The following is a 20,365-nucleotide window of genomic DNA, read 5'->3' as shown; positions in this document are numbered from 1 at the left end:
AGCAAAGGTCTTCAGCCTAGGGATTAGCACGATGGGGCAAGAGGGACGCGCTGGGAAACGTTCCAGTTTTGCTCCCCTTCGGGCATTCATGGCAAATAAGGCAGCATTTGTTGCGTTAACAGCATGTACTTTTCAATTGCACTTTACAAAAGCACCCGGAATGCTGAAGAATCATAAAAAATGTCTCATTAACGAAAGGCAGGCAGTGAATGAAAACAACAACAAAAAAAAAGTCTAACCTCAGCAGAACCGTAGACAGACAAAATGCAAGCACACGAGAAGCAATAATAGGGATTTAAGAACCAGAGACAGTGCTGCAGGACAAGCGTTTTAGGCCATTTTTGAGGCCAGAGAGATGAAATGAGGTGATTTCCAGGGGAAGCAAGTTTGCAATGTCTGGAGTTAACCAGCACAGCACAAACCCTGATTGACCTAATAACGACACGCTTGAAATCAGATGGCTCCGGCTCCTAATTCTGCTCCCTACTCATGTAGCGATTGGACCTGGGAGGAAAAATCAAAGGGAAAAAAACACAGCAGAAAGCCCACTCCGCGCTTGGTTTGGATGTGGAATATGTGTATATTCCACACCCGGTACTGCACGGACGAGGAAAGACTCAACAAGCGGAGCTGCGCTGTGCTGAGCTAACCAGCTCTTGCTGGCTCAGAGAAACAGCAGAACAACAGAAAGAGACGTCAGAGCTGAGATCTACCAAAAAAGTGACAGTATTGACTCTTCAAAAAGCTCCAGAGATAGTGTTCAGGGAACTGACCTCACTGCTAGTTACGGGGGCACAGAGCTCACGGAAGAGCACACGCACAAACTCAAGGCAGCCATCCCAGCTAAAAATGCGCTGCAGGAACTCAGTACCTAAGAAAAAAGCAGCAGTAGCAGCTTCAGTTAGGGTCAGACCAAGATTAAAAAGTTCTTTTTCTGCAACTTTTACCCCAAAGAGCACATTTTCTATGATTTCCCAGACTCTTTGCTGAGCCTTTTTCCCAGCCCCAGCAGTGCGCCGTGTTCACAGGCAAAATGAGCAGGGCCGTGCCCTGGCAGGGAGTTTTGCACTGTCGCTGAACCAGACGCCGTATCAGCGCGCGAGACCCTGATGGCACGTTACTGCGTGATGGTGAGGGATATCAGCCATTTGACACACGGTGTCATCGACCTGGAAACTGCAAGAGCAGCCAGTGATTTACCGTTCAGGAGAGTACGAAACAGGCACATTCAGGAGGCAAGGTCCGTTCCTCTTCGGGAAACTCCACTTGGCGGTATAAAATAACATGTTCTGGAGATGGGACTGGAAAGAGCTGAATGGTCTTTTAAGACACCACTGAATCAGGGCAACATTGCCCCGTAGGCTCCACACCCTAACGCCCGGATCCCATGAATGGAGAAGAACTAGATTTAGAGCACCCACTCAGCAGCAGAGCTTAATCTTCAATTTATTGTGCAACAACTTTCTCGCCAAGTTCCTCTAAACACAATTACAGACATGAAATCGAATGACGTTTTCATAAACACCACTGTTGTTGTTCAAACACCGATGTCTCCCACGCTCTCCGACCAAAGGATATTACTTCGTTGTTAAACAGAAAAAACAGGTAGGTAAACCAGAAGATCATCACACTAAACTCTTTAAGCAGGCACTGCCCCTCAGCCCCATTTCGGTCGCAGTATTATCCCTAACTGGACAGTTTGACCCGGCCTTGGACCCTGCGGCAGCACTCACTGCACAAATACAACAGTTGAGAAACAAATATAAGCGGGTTTGGGGTTCATTGTACTTGCGCTATTTTGCGTACAACTAGCGAGGTATTTAATAGTGCATTATCGTAAGAAGCAACCAGCTCCTGACGCTCGTGTTAGCAGTCAGCACCTCACTAGGAGGCTTTTAGGCTGTCATTTTATAACAACATACGTCTGCAGCTGCAGAGGAATATCATCCTAAGACCACTGCCGGTTTCCCTATGAAAAGAAAGATTGCACGTCCCTTTGCCAGCTCAGCTTTCTCGGTGTATTGTTTAAATCCGTGATGCTTCCGTGTAAAGAGCAGCCAGACAGTGCCTCCTCCCACACACATCCCCTTCTGAAAGGGAACTTGCTTCATCCAACACATGACTTCAAAGTCAACTATGAACTCTCGAATGTGAGCAAAACCAACCACGTACCTCAGGACACCTGCAAGGTCCGCAAACCCTCATCAAGAGAGTAACGAAGCAAGGGCATTTCCTCTAGCAGGGAGAGAAAAGCAGCATGTACTAACACTTGCTAGAGAGAAACTCAACAATCTCTTAAACACAGCCCTGCAGTTTTGTTCCCTAAAGCACTACAGGATTCCAGGCAGACAGAAAGGACAGATTCCTATGTGCCTTTAGAAAGTGCTGTTTATCTATCACACGGTCGTGTTCCAGATGGTACTCTTCACCCGGACCGGTTTCTCCAGGCCAGCAACAGGAATAGTGCTGCCCAGAGGTCTTCATACTCAAGGTTTGCCAAAAAGCACATCTTCATTTTGGTTTCGACCCGGCTTTTATCCACCAATCTGTCTGTGAGCAAAGTGGCCGCAGACTGGCAGAGAAGCCAGGCGATCATCTGGTCGGGTTTCAGGGTCTTGGACGCTAGAACGCTTTCACCCCAGAGGCTTAGGTGAAGCACGTTAGCAGCAACTCTAGCAGACAATCTCTGCAAAAGGAAGGAGAGGGAAGATTAGCCGATCCTGCTGCAACCCTGTCACATCACTAGCATGTAGCGTCTACACTGCCAAAAGTCCCCCGGGCCCCCCCTAAGGCACCACAAAGTCTCTGTGAATAAAAAAGCTCTTTGTCACTATTTATTATCAGGCAACTGCAGGTAACCCTCCCAATTTAAGGTCCAGTCCCTGCCACAAACATCCAATGAATTCCCTGAAACTATTCAGCACCTGAACTGTACTTCAGCAAAGACCTTTTGTTTGTCTTTGATCATTATCTGGCCTGCAACAATACCTGCATTATGGTCCTGGGCCCTCCAGAGTGAAATGACTGTCAAACAATACTCCCACAGGCTGGTTAGACCACTTCTTCAAGGCAAGAGTTTCTTACCTTGTTGGGATCCCTCTGAAGTAACATCTTTATCACTTGTTTCACCTCAAGGGGCACGTGATGGGGCAGGCTCGGCAGCTGGTCTTCACGGTAACTTCTGCTTTCCAGAGTGGAGTCCCCGTGGCCATAGAAAGGATTGGCCAGGCCAAGGATTTCATAGGCGATTGCTCCGACAGCCCAAGCATCGGCTTTACTGTAGTTGATCACCGTGCCTGGCCCAGGTGACGCCGTGATCACCTGTCACAGAGATGGCGATGTTCAAATAAACGGCTCGAGTATAGGCTCTGTGCTAAAACTCATTTTCAAGGGTCGAGTCGGCATTTCCGCTGAAATGAACTGAGACTGAAACCAAAGCTCGATTTCATCTAAATCTCTGGTGTAAATATTCCCTATTGGCGTGCTCTAGACACTGCTCAGCCCACCAGGACACAGGGAGGAGTTTGGTCATTGTGCCTAGGCTTTAGTCATTGCCCCTGACCAGCATTCACAGAGTCCCGAGGGTTATTCCGCTCTGGGATTTTAGGTAGACAGGAGACACGCGGATGAACAACCAACACCGTGCCGGCACTTCAGCAAGGCAAGGCAAGGCGCTCCAGGTCAAGCAGACAGTTAAGGGTGTTTTCGCTTTTATTGCGGTTGTCATCAGAGAAATAAAAAGGAATTGTAAATTGTTTCACAACCACCTTGAACTTCATCCAAAACCTACTGTCGCAACACAAGGACTGCTGCATAAACCTTTTTAATAGCTACATAGAAAGTGGCCCGAGAAAAGACTGAAGAGCAAACTTTTCGTGGTAAAGGTCAAATCTGCCTCGTTGTTACTGATGACATTTCACCTTTTAGACCTCAAGGTGGCTGTTCGATAACCGCTCAGCACAGATCTGAAGAGGATTTTTTTTTTTTTTACGCAGAGATGTTTAGCAAGCATAACTCAAGTTAGGACATGGACGTCCTGCGCCGCTTTACGGGACACAGCTCTCCATGAGAGAGAGCAGGGTGAAGTTAGTTACGCAGTAAACAGCCACAGGTCCTGTCTTGCATGACCGAGTTATGTCAACAAGCAGGAATGGGTAGAAAATGATTGATCTGATCGCAGAAGCTTTCGGCAGGTACCACTGCGAGCACACGCCAGCTGAGACCACATAAGCAAGTGTGTACGCAGGGGAAGGCTCAGGGACAAATCATAGCAAAGTGATGTGCATGCACGCCCTCTACTGCTTCTAGACCTAATCCCACCCTTTTTCAAGTTCCTTTGCAGCCTGCTCCACAGCTGGGGCTGAAACTTGTCAGTCCTGACAGCAGGACAAGCAGACAACCAGCAACACAAACCATTACTGCAGGGGGATTTACCTCGGGTGCCATAAGACAGCCATTGCCGCCCCGATCCACGTAAGAGCTGGTGAAAGGCAGTCTCAAGCCGATGTTTTCATCTGCCAAACAGCAACCGAAGTCTGTGATGACCAGCCAGGGGCAACCAGCTGCGAACGACACGGGGCTAGCAGAGTTAGTGTTGAGTTGTACCTGGCTGCATTACACACCACGTCACACGCACACAAGAGACAGTCTTCAGGAACAATCTCAAAACCCCCAGGAATCAGCACAACCACACACTGTTTTCCCGCTTCTCCTCTGTATTAGTAGGTGAAATACTGGTTTTGTTAAAACAAAACTTGTTATTCCGTTTCCTCTTTAAAAGATATTACTGTTCCCCATCGAACTTATGTCTCACAAAATGTCATGGATGCCATAAAATGAAGACACTTAAGGTTAGAAACTCATCCATGATGGAGGAATATATTCATTTTTCCCTTTGTTTTGATCTAAGCAAAAGCTATAGATACATAGATAAACACTTAACTATAGCAAAAGGCTGGAGAACCTTTGCATTTGTTACCAATCATTACTTCTCCGGGCTCCGATACGGTAAAATCAATGCTTTACATCATTCCTAACCACATTCAGCATTGCTCCAGAGCAGCTTTTCTTTCCAGAAAAGAAGGATGGCATTAGTATTGCTGAAAACCTTCCACAGCTCCCGCACCAAGACCTTTAATTACATGGATCTGGCTGCCTGCTATTGCTTCCTGCCCATTCAAATCTCAATCAGGCTAAAGAAGAGCTCAGGTAATTAAAATCTCAGTTAGAGAGGCCGACAGGAGAACAAGACGACACAAACACTGCTTTTGGCTTTAACGCTGTCGGTTCCCTTGCCTTCCAATCGATGTTTCATCATCCCAGGGTGCAGCACTATTAACCTGACCCACCGAGAGGTGGGATTTTAAGAACCACGCTGTGCTATTTGGCTAGTGAGAGACGACAGCAGCAAGAGCCTGAAGCAAAGGCACCTCCAGCATCATCGATGTGGTGTTACTATATGCCCATCTGCTCCAGCCAACGTTCGCTGTGTTTGTGCAACGCAAAACCTCAGCAATACTCTGCATCTCTCCATCTGATTACAGCGCAACGCTCCTTTCAAGTCTGTTTTAATGATCCAAACCTGAGGCACAGACAGGATAAATGACTTCCCCAGTGCTGCGGTGACAGCAAGCGGTAAGTGAAAAACTAAACTCGAGATTCTTCAAAGAATTCTTCTTCTCGTTTTTCCCCCAAATGCACGCCTGGATAGGACCTCCCTGAACACCTACACGACTGCATCACTTCTGTGCCTGACTTAATTGCCATTTCTACTCAGCGATCTACATACCAGAATCAAATTCAACCAGGATGTTGTCAGACTTCAGGTCTCTGTGTGCTATCCCGTGTCGAACAAGATGGTCCACGCCTTCCAAGAGCTGTAAAATCATCATCGTGGAGAGACCAACATCCGGACTGCTCTCCCTCAGATACTGCCGCAGGGTGCATGGATAACTAGTCAGAACAAGAAAAACCTCTGAATTAGAAACCTGGAAGCTTATCGCTTGCGGTTCAACCTCAGTGCTGGCTGGCTGGGGATACAGCAGGCTTGTATGTGCCAAATTCTTCCTGACCTCCGCGATGCCTTCCCACCTCCCAGCCTCAAGCTGACATCTCTCCCCTGTCTGCCACTCTCAAATCCTCTATTTTGCAACAACACCCACCACCGAATTTTCAGCACTCTCGCCCGAGTTCAACAACTACAAATAAAATAAGCCTCTTAAACAGCATGGCAGTCATTCTTACAGGGTTCATTCTTACAGGTTTTTATGTACTGGTGTTATATTTTGCATGAAAGAGGAGGCAGATTAATAATGCAGATTGTATGTGCAAAATAAGGAGATGTGCTAATCAGGAGACAGAACATATTCTTGAATACAGAGAGGACCGAGCACTTCTCCAGATGCAGGCAGAACAAAGGACTGGGAAACAGAAGGTGCTTTTATGTCAGTGCCACTGAAGTACTCATTCAAAACCAAAATGCAACTGAGAAAGCCAGAAATGCTGAGTGCTAATAAATCTCATTACCTATTCTACTCCGTCTCTAGCAGCGTGTTCAGACTAGGGGTGAAGTTCGGACTTAGAAGGGCAGACAAATGGGGACAAGCTCCACATTTCTTACTTTAATTTGGGGTAATTATTAAAAAGAACGGCTTGTCTTCATCATCGAACAAGAGTTAAAATCTCAAGGACTTGGAACAGGTCCTCGGAGGCGTTTCCAAGAGCATACTCTGATTTTTGGCAGCAACCCAGGCTAAGTTTTTGCAAGGACCCGTGCAGCAGCAGAACACACAGCCCCACCGGGCAGTGTCACGAAAAGCTCGAGTCAATAACAAGCTTCTCTCTACCTACTTCTTCATCACCAAGAAGAGCGTGCGGCTGTGACCAATCCCTCTGGGATTCAGGCTTAACGGAAGAACATCAGGATAGTCTGCGAAGGCTCCGGGCAGCAAAGGGACTGAGGATGTGAACGCTCGGATCACCTGGATTATATTTGGATGAGGCTGCAACTTCTTCCTCCCAAGGACAGGTTTTCTGCGCAAAAGTGTAGATACCACAGGTTACATTGGTCTCCTGGTCAGTTCTGATTTATCACAGACACATCTCTGCTATTTCTGACATAACTTTTCATTAATATGGCCCATCCTCCCCACCCAAGGATTCCAAAACAGTTGGAATAAACATGTTTATTCTGCAGTGAAAACCTTATTAGGGAGAGCATTAAGGTTTCCCAGTACAGATTACAGGACTGCACGTTAAGCAAATACTCAAACGTTCACATCCTGGAAACCAAACAGAGACAGCAACCTCCCTGCCCTCCCGGCTAATTTCCTAACTGGCGCCTCAGCCCAGCATTTCCCACGTTGATGCAGAGCACCCACAGCCTGAGCGGATCCACCGCAGCAGCAGGCAGGTCCCGGCACTTTCTCTGGAGTTCAAAATCTACCCTGGTGCTTCCCACAGCAAGCGAACCATCGTCAAGGCAGTGCTGTACACCAGCAGAGGGTACACAGCCCAAGACTACACCTGTGGCTGTTAGGACTCTGTTGTAACTGGATTTCCCTATATACAATGGTTGAATAGGAAATACTGGTGCTTTACCAGCACAGCAAAAGAAGCTTTGCTGGAAAACCTTACACTTAACATGCAGCCTTTAATTTTATTCAAACCCTACTAGCCCTTCCCTGCTGCTAACAAAGGCAGAGCTAGTCACAGGCTGCTTCTCGGTTCAAAAAGAACTACAACTTCAGCTTTAGAGGAAAAAAAAAAACCAAACACAATTACTTTGCGAGACATAAAATAAAAGTCAGCTTCACACTAGGCATATCAATTTAGACCCTCTATTTTATGGCAGAGGCAGGAAGCACTCACTACAATGAAAGGCGGGTTACCTATCTGTAGCTGCAAAGCAGATCTCTCCCCTCTCCTCTCCTGAATGTCAAATACCCCTTTGGCTGCTCTGTTGCATTCTCAGCGAGCGACGTACCACACAGCATTCATTATTCATTGGTATTGGCAGCTGAGATGTATTTGAAATTTAAATCAGACAATCTGGACTGCGGACTCCATTGTTTCAAATCGGACAAAAAGATGCGTTTTTTAACAAAAAGATAGCTAACTCCGGATAATTTAAAAGTTTCCGTCCGATTTTCCACCTTCGTGCTGTTTGCTCACTTCTCACTTGGGTGCAAGAGTGGCAACCAAGTCATCTTCCACTTTCTTTCTCGACAGTTTCCCTGCACTAGGACAGTTTCCACCTTCCTGCCCAGCACCCATTTTACAACCAAACCAGTTCTAGAATAGTACAGTCAAATTGTATTACAGTCAAATTGTTTTACGTTTAATACAGTCAAATTGTTACTGATTGCAGGTGTATATTTCTGTAATTAAAAAGAACCACGATGTTTCATCAGAAGTAGATTCTCCCAGCCTTTAACTCCGCAGATATCAAAGAGTTTTACACATGGGGAAACTAAGACACGCGGCACAGAAGTGCCCAGCCACAGGCACCCATCAGACCGCTGGCAGGACCCCAGTTGGTCCCCAATTACTGTCATGCCCTTCTGATGCCCTTCTGGACTACGCCATCAAAGCCGGCACAGTTTAGGTGTAGGTATTCACCGCACGCCAACAAGCCGTGCCATGATCTGCTCCTCAGAGTAAACAAGACTGTGTTAAATCACTATTTGAACAGCGGTATTGCTATGCAGTTTCCTAACCATGCTGGAGAAAAGCACACCGCAGAAGAAATTCCCAAGGCAGCCAGCAGCCCGTCCCTGCGTGATGTTTGAGGTGTGCGGCACTTCTGAAGGCACCGTCTTTTAGACAAAACATACACACACGCCTCCTGAGCCATTAAGAATCCCAAGATTTTGGTTTTACCTACTTTCAGGAATTATTACAGAAACCTCTGGCCATCTTCTTAACAGTACAGATGTGCTGCAAAATTAATTGATGGGTAAAATTAGCGTGTCACCATTTGAGAACCGCCGCCGTTTCCATCGTGACTGTACCTGCGGCCAGAGATGGCTCCATATTCCCCTGCTAAGGCAACCCCCGTGGCTGGAACAAGCTCTCGGCCCATAGCATCGAGGATGGCTTCACTTGACGAACCAGCCTGCAACAGCAATGACACGCCACATTGGTTTAAGCTCCGAGATCATCCAGCCTCAATACAGACTGAAAGCAGATAATCCCGACGCTGGCTCTGTATCTGGGGTTAGATCGACCGAGACTAAATCGAAGGGACTCCCTTCCCTGCTTTGAAAATCAGGGAAGGCAATTAACTACTTAAAGAATTTACCAAGGGATGTGGCAAGGCCTTTACTTGCAGAAAGAAATTCATTTGTCTCTTCAAATGCATCCTCAACTGCTAGCACTCTGAGCTATACGTTAACGTTCACCTTCAACTTCCAAACCTGACTGGAAAAGCCCACTGCTAAATGCCAGGGTATTTCTGGAGCCCAAGGGATTTCAGATGTTGGCATTTTGGAAGAGTCTCTTCAAATACCCACTTGTCACATCAAGTGCCACAAAAACTCTTCCATGTGACAAGCAACGTGGATTTTTTTAAGTGTGAAATTCACAGTGTGATCCACATTGAGGGTGTGGATCATCAGACACACACATGGGCTGGGAAACACCAGCGCAGATCTCTCCCGTTCACTTCACGGCAAGAGGACCCAGCAGGCAGGTTACTGCCCTGCCCCTGTGACCACTGACTCACACCTCAGCCGTGCTTTGCAGAAGAAAAACTATTTCTATCCTGACGCCAACAAGGACACTGATTCCTAAAGCAGTGGCAGCAGTGGATTTCCATTTCTTACACCTTGCCATTACAGCCAGCTTCAGAACAACTTCTCTTCCAGAAACATCACCGCCATAACCAACAACTCCACCACCAGCAGCTCTCGGTGCCAATTCCAGAGGAATGATGAACGCTAATTACCTTGCTCTGGGACTGCTCACTAACAATCAACGTCTCCAATGTCACATATCAACAGCTTTGTTTTGATACGCTCATCGTGCGCTACTTAATTAGTGCTTTCAACACTTAAGCGTTAAATATTTCAGCTGGACTTTCCAAGTGAGAGACAAGGAGATTAAGAACCGATGCCTTACCGAAATGTTCCACATCATTTTGATAGCTAATGGAAAAGTCTCTTTCGGTTGGTGTTTCACTACGGGCTCCTCTTCAGCTGCCTGTGAGGCTGAGCCATGATCCTGCTGCACAGCCGGCCCCTGCCCTGCGAGATGGCTGCCCTCCGCACGCCCCCGACGATCGCAAGAAAAAGGAATAGCTGCTTCATACACAGCGGCGCTGCAGCCCTTCCCGATGGGTTGGCCAATGAGATATTCTTCCAGCTTGAAGCCCTGCCAGCGGAAGGAGCTCAGGGGATCTTTCTGCGGCTTGTTCTTTCCGACAAACACTGTCTGAAAGGAATAAGAAAAGACAACGATAAAAAAAACCACTCAGTTATTCAAGACTTCCCAGTGAAGAACTCCCTTACTGTTTAAGTGGTATTACGTGTCCCGTTGGGTTGGTCAGGTTGAAAGGCACAATCAGGCTCTAACTATTAGGCTCAAATCACTGTAACCACAGGAAAAATAATCTGCAGACCATATATTCTTGTCTGAAACAAATTACCCCCCTAAAACAGTCTTTACCAAAGGTGCTCTTTCCGAGGGTGCTGTAGAAGAAAAGGAATGAGGAGGGGGAGTCATTTGCTATTATAGAACATAATTATGTTTTCGTAAAAACAAGTTAAATTAAATACTTCTAAAAAGAGATGCTTTATTACACTTTTCTTCCCCTCCATAAATAAACCAGGCAAATAGCATTTAAAAGAAAATCCAATTAAGAGCAACAACAGATGGGAAAACAATGCCCTGAGCTTTCGCGGCAGCCGAGTGTGAGGGTTGGTTAGTTAGAGGAAGAGTGAATCAGTGACAGGAGAAAGCTGGGGGATGAAATCAAAAGAGACAAGAGAAAACAAAACACAGGCGGGCTGTTCCAGAGTTTAACCACAGTGTTTACGATCCTGCAGGTCTGGTGGCATGCCAGCTGTCACCTGAACCCATATAACCAAGCGCACTTGTCTGTGAGCTACAACCCCAATGCGCCGGTGGCTGCCCTAGGGATGTGCCTGGTGGCAAAGGGACACAGATTCAGGTACGGTGGAAGGGGGAAGACAACAAATTTAACAACCCAGCGAGGGCAGGGGACGGAAAGCATCCTGAGAAACTTCAGGGAAAGGCAGAACCTCTGCGGGAATGTGTTTGTCTGCCGGTTAGTGGGGCAGGTGACAGCTGGCTCTGAACACCAAAGGTCTATTTTTACTCATGAAATATGTTCAGCACCGTCCGCCCCCGGTGGCCTGCCAGCATGGCCTGCCCAAGCCTGGCGGGGTTCCCGTCTCTCTCGGGGAGAAGGGACAGACCCAGGGGCTTCCCGCCAGCCTCCTGGGACACGAGACCCCCATCACCAGGGCTCTGGCCCCCTCCCTTTGTGGGGGGACAGGGAGCAAGGGACTCCCCACAGCAAGGACCCCCTTGCTACCTGCTTTAAGGTGGTGAGAGGCTGACGACCCAGAGGCTTCCCCAGTACCCTATTTTTGGGGAGAAAGAGGTGTCTGTAGTTCTGCCCACAGCAGTCCCCACATCAGGGATGAGACTGAGGGCTACTCATAGAAATGCCCCCCACCTTCCTTGGAGGGGGGAGATAGGGAGGTGTACCTGAGGGGCTCCCCACCACAAGGACCTCCTGTCCCCATCATGGAGGGTGTCTGAGGGTCTCCTCATACCAAGGACACCCCCCCCCATCCCCTCCACAGAGAGTGTCTGGGGTGCTCCTCACAGCAAGGGCCACCCTGTCCCCTTTATGTAGGGTGTCTGAGGAGCTCTCCACATTGAGGACTGCCCCATCCCCCTCACAGAGGGTGTGTGAGGGGCTCCCCACATCAAGGTCCCCCCCCATCCCCATCATGGAGGGTGTCTGAGGGGTTCCCCACTTCAAGGACTCTCTTGTCTCCTTCATGGAGGGTGTCTGAGGGGCTCCCCACAGCAAGGACCCTCCTGTCCCCTTCATGGAGGGTGTCCGAGGGGCTCACCACAGCAAGGGCCGCCCCTTCCCGGCTCACAGAGTGTGTCCGAGGGCCCCCCCCCGGAGGCAGCCCGGGGCCCGGGGGTCCCGCAGCAACCCCCCGCCCGAGGGGACGCCGCACCTGGATGTGGCGGCACGCCGCCTCGGCCCGTCGCTGCTCCTCCAGGCGCGGCTCCACCAGCCCCAGCGCCACCGCCAGAGCCAGGCAGGCCCCGCCGCGACCCCGCCGAGCCACGGCCGCCAGCCCGCCGGCCGGCCCGCGCAGGAACAGGCGGCGGGCGGCCGGTAGCCAGGCCAGCCACGGCCGCCAGGGCTGGGGCGGCGGGGCGGGCCGGGGCTCGGGCCGGGGGTGGCAGCGAGGGGCGCAGGGCAGGCGGCAGCGCGGCAGCAGGCGCAGGGCCCGGGCCAGCAACAACCGCACCGCCATGGCCGCCGCCGCTTCCTCCTCTTCCGCCTCAGCGCCACAGGGGGCGGGGCCGCGGCGGGGCGTCACCCGCGCGCCGCGGGGCGCCACGCCCCCCACGCACCGCCGCCGGCGGGGAGAGCGGCGGGGGGGGGGGGGACGCGGAAGCGTGGCGGGGCACGGCGGGACACGGCCCGGGGCACGGAGCGGGGCACAGCCCGGGACACGGCGGCACAGGGAGCCGGGCACGGCGGGGCACGGCCCGGTGCAACGCGGGGCACAGCCCGGGACACGGTGGGACACGGAGCCGCGCATCAGCAGGGCACTGCCCTGGGCACGGCTTGTGCATGGCTAAGGCGCAGCTCGGTGCACGGCTGGGCACAGCCCGGTATACAGCAGGGCACGGAGCGGGGCACCGGCAGGAGCCTGCCCTGGGCATGGCCAGGGAACTGCCCGGTGCATGGCAAGGCACGGAGCAGAGTGCTGCCCAGGTACGGCCCGGTGCCATGCAGGGCACAGCCCGGGACACGGAGTGGGGCACGGACTAGTGCGCAGCAGGACATGGAGCATGGGCAGGGCACAGCCCGGGATGGCAGGGCACAGAGCCGGGTACCAGCAGGGCACTGCCCTGGGCATGGCTTGTGGACAGCCAGGGCACAGCCCGGGACATGGCAGGGCACCAGCAGGGCACTGCCCTGCACATGGCTTGTGGACAGCAGGGCACGGAGCAGGGCATGGAGCAGGGCACAGCCCGGGACACAGCAGGGCATGGAGCAGGGCACGGTGGGGCGTGGAGCAGGGCACAGACTAGTGCACAGCAGGGTATGGAGCATGGCCAGGGCACAGCCAGATGCACAGCAGGGCACAGCCCAGCGCACGGCATGGCATGGAGCAGGGCACTGCCCTGGGCATGGCATGTACATGGCCAAGGTACAGCCCGGTGCTATGCAGGGCACAGAGCAGGACACAGCTGGGTGTGCCTTGTGCACAGCAGGGCACGGAGCGGGGCATGGAGTAGTGCACAGCAGGTCATGGAGCATGGCCAGGGCACAGCCAGATGCACAGCAGGGCACAGCCCAGCACACGGCATGGCATGGAGCAGGGCACTGCCCTGGGCATGGCTTGTGGACAGCCAGGGCACAGCCTGGGACATGGCAGGGCACAGAGCAGGGCACCAGCAGTGCACTGCCCTGCGTATGGCTTGTGGACAGCCAGGAAACAGCAGGGCACAGCCCAGGACAGAGCAGGACATGGAGCAGGGCACAGCCCAGGACACAGCAGGGCATGGAGCAGGGCACGGACTAGTGTGCAGCAGGGCATAGAGCATGGCCAGGGCACAGCCCAGCGCACGGCACGGCATGGAGCAGGGCACTGCCCTGGGCATGGCATGTACATGGCCAAGGTACAGCCCGGTGCTATGCAGGGCACAGAGCAGGACACAGCTGGGTGTGCCTTGTGCACAGCAGGGCACGGAGCATGGCACTGCCCTGGGCATTGCTTGGGCATAGCCAGGACACGGCACAGGGCACGGCCCAGAGCAGAGCCCTGCCCTGGGCATGGCTCGTTGTCCTCGTTTCAGGTGGAATAAAGTTCATTTTCTTACTAGGAGCCACTGTGGTTTGGATTTAGTATGAGAAGAATGTCGATAACACATACTGTTCTAGTTGTTGCTAAGTAATGTTTATATTATGGTCAAGGATTTTTCAGGTTCGTCATGCTCAGTATATAAATGGGGGTTGGCTGGGCGGGGGCAGGAATCTGCAATCACTGCTCGAGATGGGCAACTGATCATCGGGTGGTGAGAGCAACTTCATAGAATCATAGAATGGTTTAGGTTGGAAGGGACCTCGAAAATCATCAAGTTCCAACCCCCCTACCCTGGGTAGGGACACCTCCCACCAGCCCAGGTTGCCCAAGGCCACATCCAGCCTGGCCTTGAACACCTCCAGGAATGGAGCCTCACCAACCTCTCTGGGCAACCTGTTCCAGTGTCTCACCACACTCAAAGTGAAAAATTTCTTCCTAATGTTTAATCTAAACCTGCCCTCTTCCAGTTTAAAGCCGTTGCCCCTCGTCCTATCGCTATATGCCCCAGTAAAAAGTCCTTCCCCAGCTCTCCTGTAGCCCCTTTAGGTACTGGAAGGCTGCAATAAGATCTCCCTGGAGCCTTCTCTTCTCCAGGCTGAACAGCCCCAACTCTTTCAGCCTCTCCTCATAGGAGAGGTGCTTCAGCCCTCGGATCATCCTCGTGGCTCTCCTCTGGACACACTCCAGTAAGTCCATGAGTTCAGGTAGGTGATATCAGTTGATCTTCCCTTGTCCACTGCCACTGTAACCCCTTTGTAGAAAGCCAAATTTGTCAGGCATGACTTGCCCTTGGTGAAGCCATGCTGGCTGTCACCAATCACCTCCTTGTTTTCTACGTGCCTCAGCAGAGTTTCCAGGAGGATCTGCTCCATGATCTTGCCAGGCACAGAGGTGAGACTGACTGGCCTGTGGTTCCCTGGGTCTTCCTTATTTCCCTTTTTGAAAATAGGGGTTATGTTTCCCCTTTGCCAGTCAGCAGGAACCTCGCCAGACTGCCACGACTTCTCAAATATGATGGCTAGTGGCTTAGTGACTTCATCTGCCAGTTCCCTCAGGACCCGTGGATGTATCTCATCAGGTCCCATGGACTTGTGCACCTTCAGGTTCCTCAGGTGGTCTCGCACTTGATCTTCACGTGTGTGATCTTGATCTTCACTTGACTTGTGTTGTACCACTTTATTTTCTATATTCTTTTACCATTATTAGATTATTATTACTGTTCTTTTCCTCTTCCGTTACAGTTCTATTAAACTGTCTTTATCTCAATCCACGAGGGTGTTTTTTCCCCTCCTTTTGTCCCTCTTTGCCCTACCCTACTGTGGAGGTAGGGAGTGAACCAGCGGCTGCGTGGTCCTTGTTGCTGGCTGGGGTTAAACCCCGACACCTGCGCACAGCCCAGTGCAACGCGGGGCACAGAGGCGGACGTGGCTGGGGACGGCCGGGGAGGGCAGGAGGGCGCTGGCGATGTGGGCAGCACTGCCCTGGCCATGCTTTGGGTCCTGCCGTGTCCTGGTCGTGTCCTGCCCGCACAGCCAGCATCCCTCCTGCCCTGCCTGGCAGCGGGGCAGCCCCGGGGCTCTGCTTCCCCGTTCCCTGTGATTCATTATTTGCTACAACTGCAGGAGATAAACCAGGACTGCTTTTATTTCACTTGGGCGTAGGCAGTAATGCCCAACCCAGCACTGGTTTGGAAACAGAACACATTCATTTTTTCATTGTGCATAATTAAATTAATAGTACAATCAGCAAACGGCATTACTCTGGAGACACAAAACTCCCCAGAAGCACCCCAAAACTCCTCTCCCTCTTTGTCCCCACAAATGGAATAGAAAGAAGAAAAACAAGCTGGAGAGAAATGAGCAAAGGACACGCTCGGCGTGATAACAGTCCAGATCCAGCAAATCGCTAATCTGAATTGGCTGGGGTTGATGGAGCCTTTCCTTCTTGCTTTCGCTTCTGATTTAGAGCCGAAGAACTCAGCATTTTCCCAAGCAATGATTTTGCATTATTCGGGAGTCATTTCTGTACCAACAAGCCCGAGCTTGAGCCGTGCATCAAACCCTTTTTCTGCCTGTGATCTCCCCCCTCGCCTACAGTGATATCTGGACACTTTTTTTTTTTTTTTCTAATAACAGGGAATTTCTACAATTTGATTTCACCATTTCCCTGGGGTGAGGTGGGGCCGGCATCTGCGAATCAGCACTGATCAGAAAACGAGTGAGAGGAAGAGGTAACTTAACACTATAAACGCATTTCCCATTGCATTGTCCCCAAAAAGCTGCTTACATGCTGGGGAAATTGGGGAAAACCATCCTCCCCGGCTGCTGAAGGGCAAAGGCCAATGGTGGCTGCACTGCTCACATCTTCTTCAGGTCCTCAGGGCCAAAGGAGAGCGGCAGCAGCTCCTCCAGCCTCTTGACAATATAGGTGCCATCGGCTTTGGTCAGGTAGACATCCCAGTCCGTGCCGAACTGAAGGAGAAGAGGGAGGAGAAGTGCCTTGATGCAAAACCTGTGCTTCTTCCTCAAATTATTCAAATAATCATTTTTTTGGCTGGGTTTGTGATGAGCATCCCCCTCTATTGCGTGTATTTTGGGGCAGCTTTTCAGCATCATCTGCCCTGGGGGGTATTTTGGGCTCAGATCCTCTGGTTTTGCCTTCCCCCCCAAGGTGAGTCCTGGTGCTGCCGAACCTGATGAATCCGGCCTTCGAGCCAAGCCCCGCGACCCATTAAATATTAACCACCCAAAAACAGGCTGCGGGTGCCGGGGTGCCCACAGGGAGGAGGGAGGTGAGAGCAGGACGGGCTCTGCAGGGAGCTCGGTTTTTGCAGGAAAACCCCCATTTTCAGGCTTGGCAGAGCCGGGGCGAGCGCTTCAGGGCCAAACTCTATGCCCAGCAGCTCCTGGGAGGAATAAAACCCCCTGGGGAGGATAAGTTAATGAATTACCACCGGGCACCCGCTCCTGTGCAACAGGGAGGAATGCCCATTTCCCAGTGGATAGTCCGATTTGAGGACACCAGAGCCAGCCCTGGGGCTGGGGACGGGGGCTGCAAACCCCCCCTTTGCACCTCTGGGTGATTTGGGGGAGATGCCTGGGGTCAGGGGATGATGCCTGGGGTCAGGGGATGATGCCTGGGGTTGGGGACAATGCCTGGGGTCAGGGGACGATGCCTGGGGTTGGGGACGATGCCTGGGGTCAGGAGACACGGGGCCCCCACGCGAACCATCACCTCTCTCATCACTTGTCTGCAGGCACCACAGGGTGTGATGAAGTGGTCCCCCATGTCACTGCCAAAGGAGAAGGGCACAGAGCTGAGTTGGGGGGGGGGGGGAACATCTGTAGAAGACCTTCATGCACCAATACATACAGAGCCACAGCTTATTTCCCCCCCTCAATTCCTCAAAAAGCCCATGCAAAAACCTGCCTCCCCCCCAAAACATTGGGGCTGCTGCAGCAGAAGCTGCCCCTTGGGTGCACCAAGGCTTTTCCCTCTGGCCCCCCGCCCGTCCCTCACCGTGCCGGCTCTCGGCGTGCCCTTACCTGGCGATGGCCATGGCCTTGAAGCTGGTGTGCCCCTCGGAGATGGCTTTCTGGATGGCAGTACGCTCGGCACACACCCCCAGGCTGTAGCAGGCGTTCTCCACGTTGCACCCTGCGGGGAAGCCGCCGGTACCCGCTCAGCCACTTTGAACCCCACCGCCTTCCCTCTGGGCGATTTTTTTTGCGGGGAGGGAATTTGCAAAAAAAGCCATATTCTGTGTGCACCGCCCAATCCCAGGCTCTCGCCAATGCATTCCCCGCTTCCCCTATTTATTTCCCGTATTTTCCCATCCGCTGTGATCTTTGGCTCGCTGCAGCCGGGGCGGGGGGGGCCAGCACCCCGTGCCGACCCCGCTGCACCCCCATGCATGGCCACAGGGTTGCGTGGAGGACCCCAAAACCCAAAGTGGGGGGTGTCGTATGGCCCCGACTTACCAGAGAAGATCTCCCCGCCAGCCGTAAGCAGCGCGGCACCCACCGGGAAGCGGCTGTAGGGGCAATAGGCGCAGTTTTTGGCCTCCCGGCTGCGGCGCAACAGGAGCTGCAAGCGCTCACCCTGGGGCTGGCCCGGGGGGGCAGCGTGGGCCGGGTGCTGCCCGCCACCCTCCATGCCTGCACCCGCCTGCCCTGCCCGCTGACGCTGCGGTTAAATATTTCCTCGCCTGGAAAATAGGCTGGCCGGCCCCGCCAGGATAACGCCCCGGCGTGAAGCCGAGCCCCGGGAAGCATCCCTGGGGACAGCCCTGACTCCCAAAGCATTGGGCTCAGGGGTTCCCGCGTCCCCTCCCCGCCTGCTATCTTCATTTCTTCTGATTTCTCTTTTTTTATTTTTTTTTTTTTTTACCTCTTCCTTTCTCTGTCCCGACAGACTATTTTTCTGCCGCCGCCTCGGTGGTGTTTTTTCCTCCTCAGCTGAAAACTGGTCGTGCAGCTCCACCGGAAAATGTCATTAAATCACTGCTGGGGGAAGTGTGTGTGGGGGGGGGAAGAGCAGCTCCTGGATCAATGAGATCAAAAGAAATAAATTAACTTGATTGAAAACAGAAAAAAAAATAATATATATATATCACATTTTCCAAGGTCTTTTACCTACAGGCTGCCAGGCAGCAGGGAAAGCTGGCTGAAGACAGAGGCAATAAAAGCCCATTTTGGGATGCCCTCATGCCGCTCCAGCCCAAATTCATTTCGGCTGGTGCTTCCGTGGCAATCAGCCCATGTGGGGTAAAGGGCCCTTGGGATGCCAGGCTGATGAGCAAATTGCTCTTTAATTAAAGATATCTAATTTTTTTCCCCTCGCTGGAGAAGCTTAATGCCCCATTTTCCAGCTACAAGGATGGGCGTCACAGCCCCTGTTCATTTATCACTGGGATTTTTGTCCAGTTTGCTGGATTTTGGGAGTATTTTGACCTTACCCACCGGTTTTGCCAGTAAATCTTGGCACTGGGTTGCTGCCGACAAGCCATGACAGGCTGGGACACGCCACCCAAATTGGCAGCAGCTCTGATGTGGTATAAACTCTGGGAGCTGAGAATGGAGCACTGGGCAGTGAGAGGACCACAAGCATGCCAAAACCACAGCCGGGAAGCTGAGATTAGTATTATCCCAGGGGATAACCAAGCAACCCACCTTCCTCGCACTGTGCAGGTGCTTGTTCACCCTGGAACCTAATGATGACAGTTAGCTACTTGTAAGGGCAGTCAGTCAAGGCAATAAGCAGCTAAAGGAGGGATCAGCAGCGCTGAATCAGCTCAGAGCCCTTTTTTTGGCTTTTGAAGTGCAAACCCCAGTTGTTTCCCCATCTAAAATGAGCCGCAGATGCTGCTGTGCCCCCCACCCCGTTACGCAGTGCCATCCCCCCTAAAAACCTGGGAAAGAAAAAGAAAACCAGCCCCGGGGCAGCCGGTGGGAGCAGACCAGAGCAGGGGAGACCCCTCTCCTAAATAATGTGGGGATGTATAAATAAATGAGCTTTTGGGGAGAGTTTAAACCTGCCCTGTTGATATGAACCCCACACAATTAAATAATGAGTCCTCACCTCTGTTGATGAGGGTGACAACAAAAATAACGAGAGATAGAGGCTGGCGTGGATAGAAACCTTCCTCGTTTGCACTAATTCCCTAATTGCCACCTCCCTGAAACCATCCTGGCACTGGGAACAAACCAGCGAACCACACAAACTCCTGCATTTTTTATTATTTTGGCTGCAAAAAACCTACAAGGCTGTCAAGGCCGCGGCAGCGAGAGGAGCAGGGCCAGCACCGCTTGCTTGTGAAGCAGCTATTTTAAGGTTGCAGTTGCTTCGCTCAAACCATAGAAAAGCTGGGAAGCTGCTGGGAAATGGCTTCCCGCTCCCTGCAACACCCCACTCGGGTTTTCCTCCCCAAATTAACTAAAAACGGGGACACACACTGTTATTTTACCCCTTTCTACTCCCCAGTTTTTAATCCCAAGGCAGCCAGAGCAGTCTTTGTGGGTCCCTGAGCCCAAGGGTCTCCCTGCTGCACCCACAAAAAGCCCCAGGTGGTAAAAAAAAAAAGTAGAAATTAGGGTTTGAGCTGAAGGAGCAGAATCCTGAACAGCCTCAGACTCCACTGCGGGGCTGAAATCTCACAGGCACTCTGCAGCGCTCCCCAAAAATCCCCCCCAGACTGTGCTGCTCAGAAATGGCATTTCATTTTCCCCAGAGAGAAGCCATCCCAGGGCCTCGGCCAGTGTTAAAAGCAACAGGTT

General features: G+C 51.9%; 2 protein-coding genes across 2 annotated transcripts; both read right to left on the bottom strand.

Moving 5' to 3' along the window:
- Positions 1 to 1,429: 1,429 nt before the first annotated feature.
- Positions 1,430 to 12,545, bottom strand: PINK1 (PTEN induced kinase 1). Its single transcript, XM_082493615.1, has 8 exons — positions 12,222 to 12,545; positions 10,120 to 10,431; positions 9,012 to 9,115; positions 6,850 to 7,032; positions 5,789 to 5,952; positions 4,435 to 4,562; positions 3,085 to 3,321; positions 1,430 to 2,686 (listed from the first exon to the last, which is right to left on the bottom strand). The coding sequence occupies exons 1-8, from the start codon at positions 12,525 to 12,527 to the stop codon at positions 2,426 to 2,428; spliced, it is 1,695 nt and encodes a 564-aa protein (XP_082349741.1). The 5' UTR covers positions 12,528 to 12,545; the 3' UTR covers positions 1,430 to 2,425.
- A 3,172-nt stretch (positions 12,546 to 15,717) lies between these two features.
- On the bottom strand, positions 15,718 to 18,268 carry CDA (cytidine deaminase). Its single transcript, XM_082493545.1, has 4 exons — positions 18,071 to 18,268; positions 17,636 to 17,747; positions 17,325 to 17,382; positions 15,718 to 16,561 (listed from the first exon to the last, which is right to left on the bottom strand). The coding sequence occupies exons 1-4, from the start codon at positions 18,243 to 18,245 to the stop codon at positions 16,448 to 16,450; spliced, it is 459 nt and encodes a 152-aa protein (XP_082349671.1). The 5' UTR covers positions 18,246 to 18,268; the 3' UTR covers positions 15,718 to 16,447.
- Between the last annotated feature and the right edge of the window lie 2,097 nt (positions 18,269 to 20,365).

This window comes from Vanellus vanellus (genome assembly GCF_965231255.1).
Source record: "Vanellus vanellus genome assembly, chromosome: 20".
Classification (NCBI taxonomy): domain Eukaryota; kingdom Metazoa; phylum Chordata; class Aves; order Charadriiformes; family Charadriidae; genus Vanellus; species Vanellus vanellus.
This window is presented reverse-complemented; position numbering and strand designations above follow the sequence as displayed.

What these genes read in the sequence shown, in the direction of transcription:
- PINK1 (XM_082493615.1), bottom strand. Translation starts at nt 12,527, where the DNA reads ATGGCGGTGCGGTTGTTGCTGGCCCGGGCCCTGCGCCTGCTGCCGCGC. An exon ending in CTCTTCTTGGTGATGAAGAA is followed by an intron (nt 5,953 to 6,849) that starts GTAGGTAGAGAG and finishes TGTTCTGACTAG; the next exon opens with TTATCCATGCACCCTGCGGC. An exon ending in GCTGTCTTATGGCACCCGAG is followed by an intron (nt 3,322 to 4,434) that starts GTAAATCCCCCT and finishes TCTCTGTGACAG; the next exon opens with GTGATCACGGCGTCACCTGG.
- CDA (XM_082493545.1), bottom strand. Translation starts at nt 18,245, where the DNA reads ATGGAGGGTGGCGGGCAGCACCCGGCCCACGCTGCCCCCCCGGGCCAG. An exon ending in AAGGCCATGGCCATCGCCAG is followed by an intron (nt 17,383 to 17,635) that starts GTAAGGGCACGC and finishes CTCCTTTGGCAG; the next exon opens with TGACATGGGGGACCACTTCA. An exon ending in GCAGACAAGTGATGAGAGAG is followed by an intron (nt 16,562 to 17,324) that starts GTGATGGTTCGC and finishes CTTCTCCTTCAG; the next exon opens with TTCGGCACGGACTGGGATGT.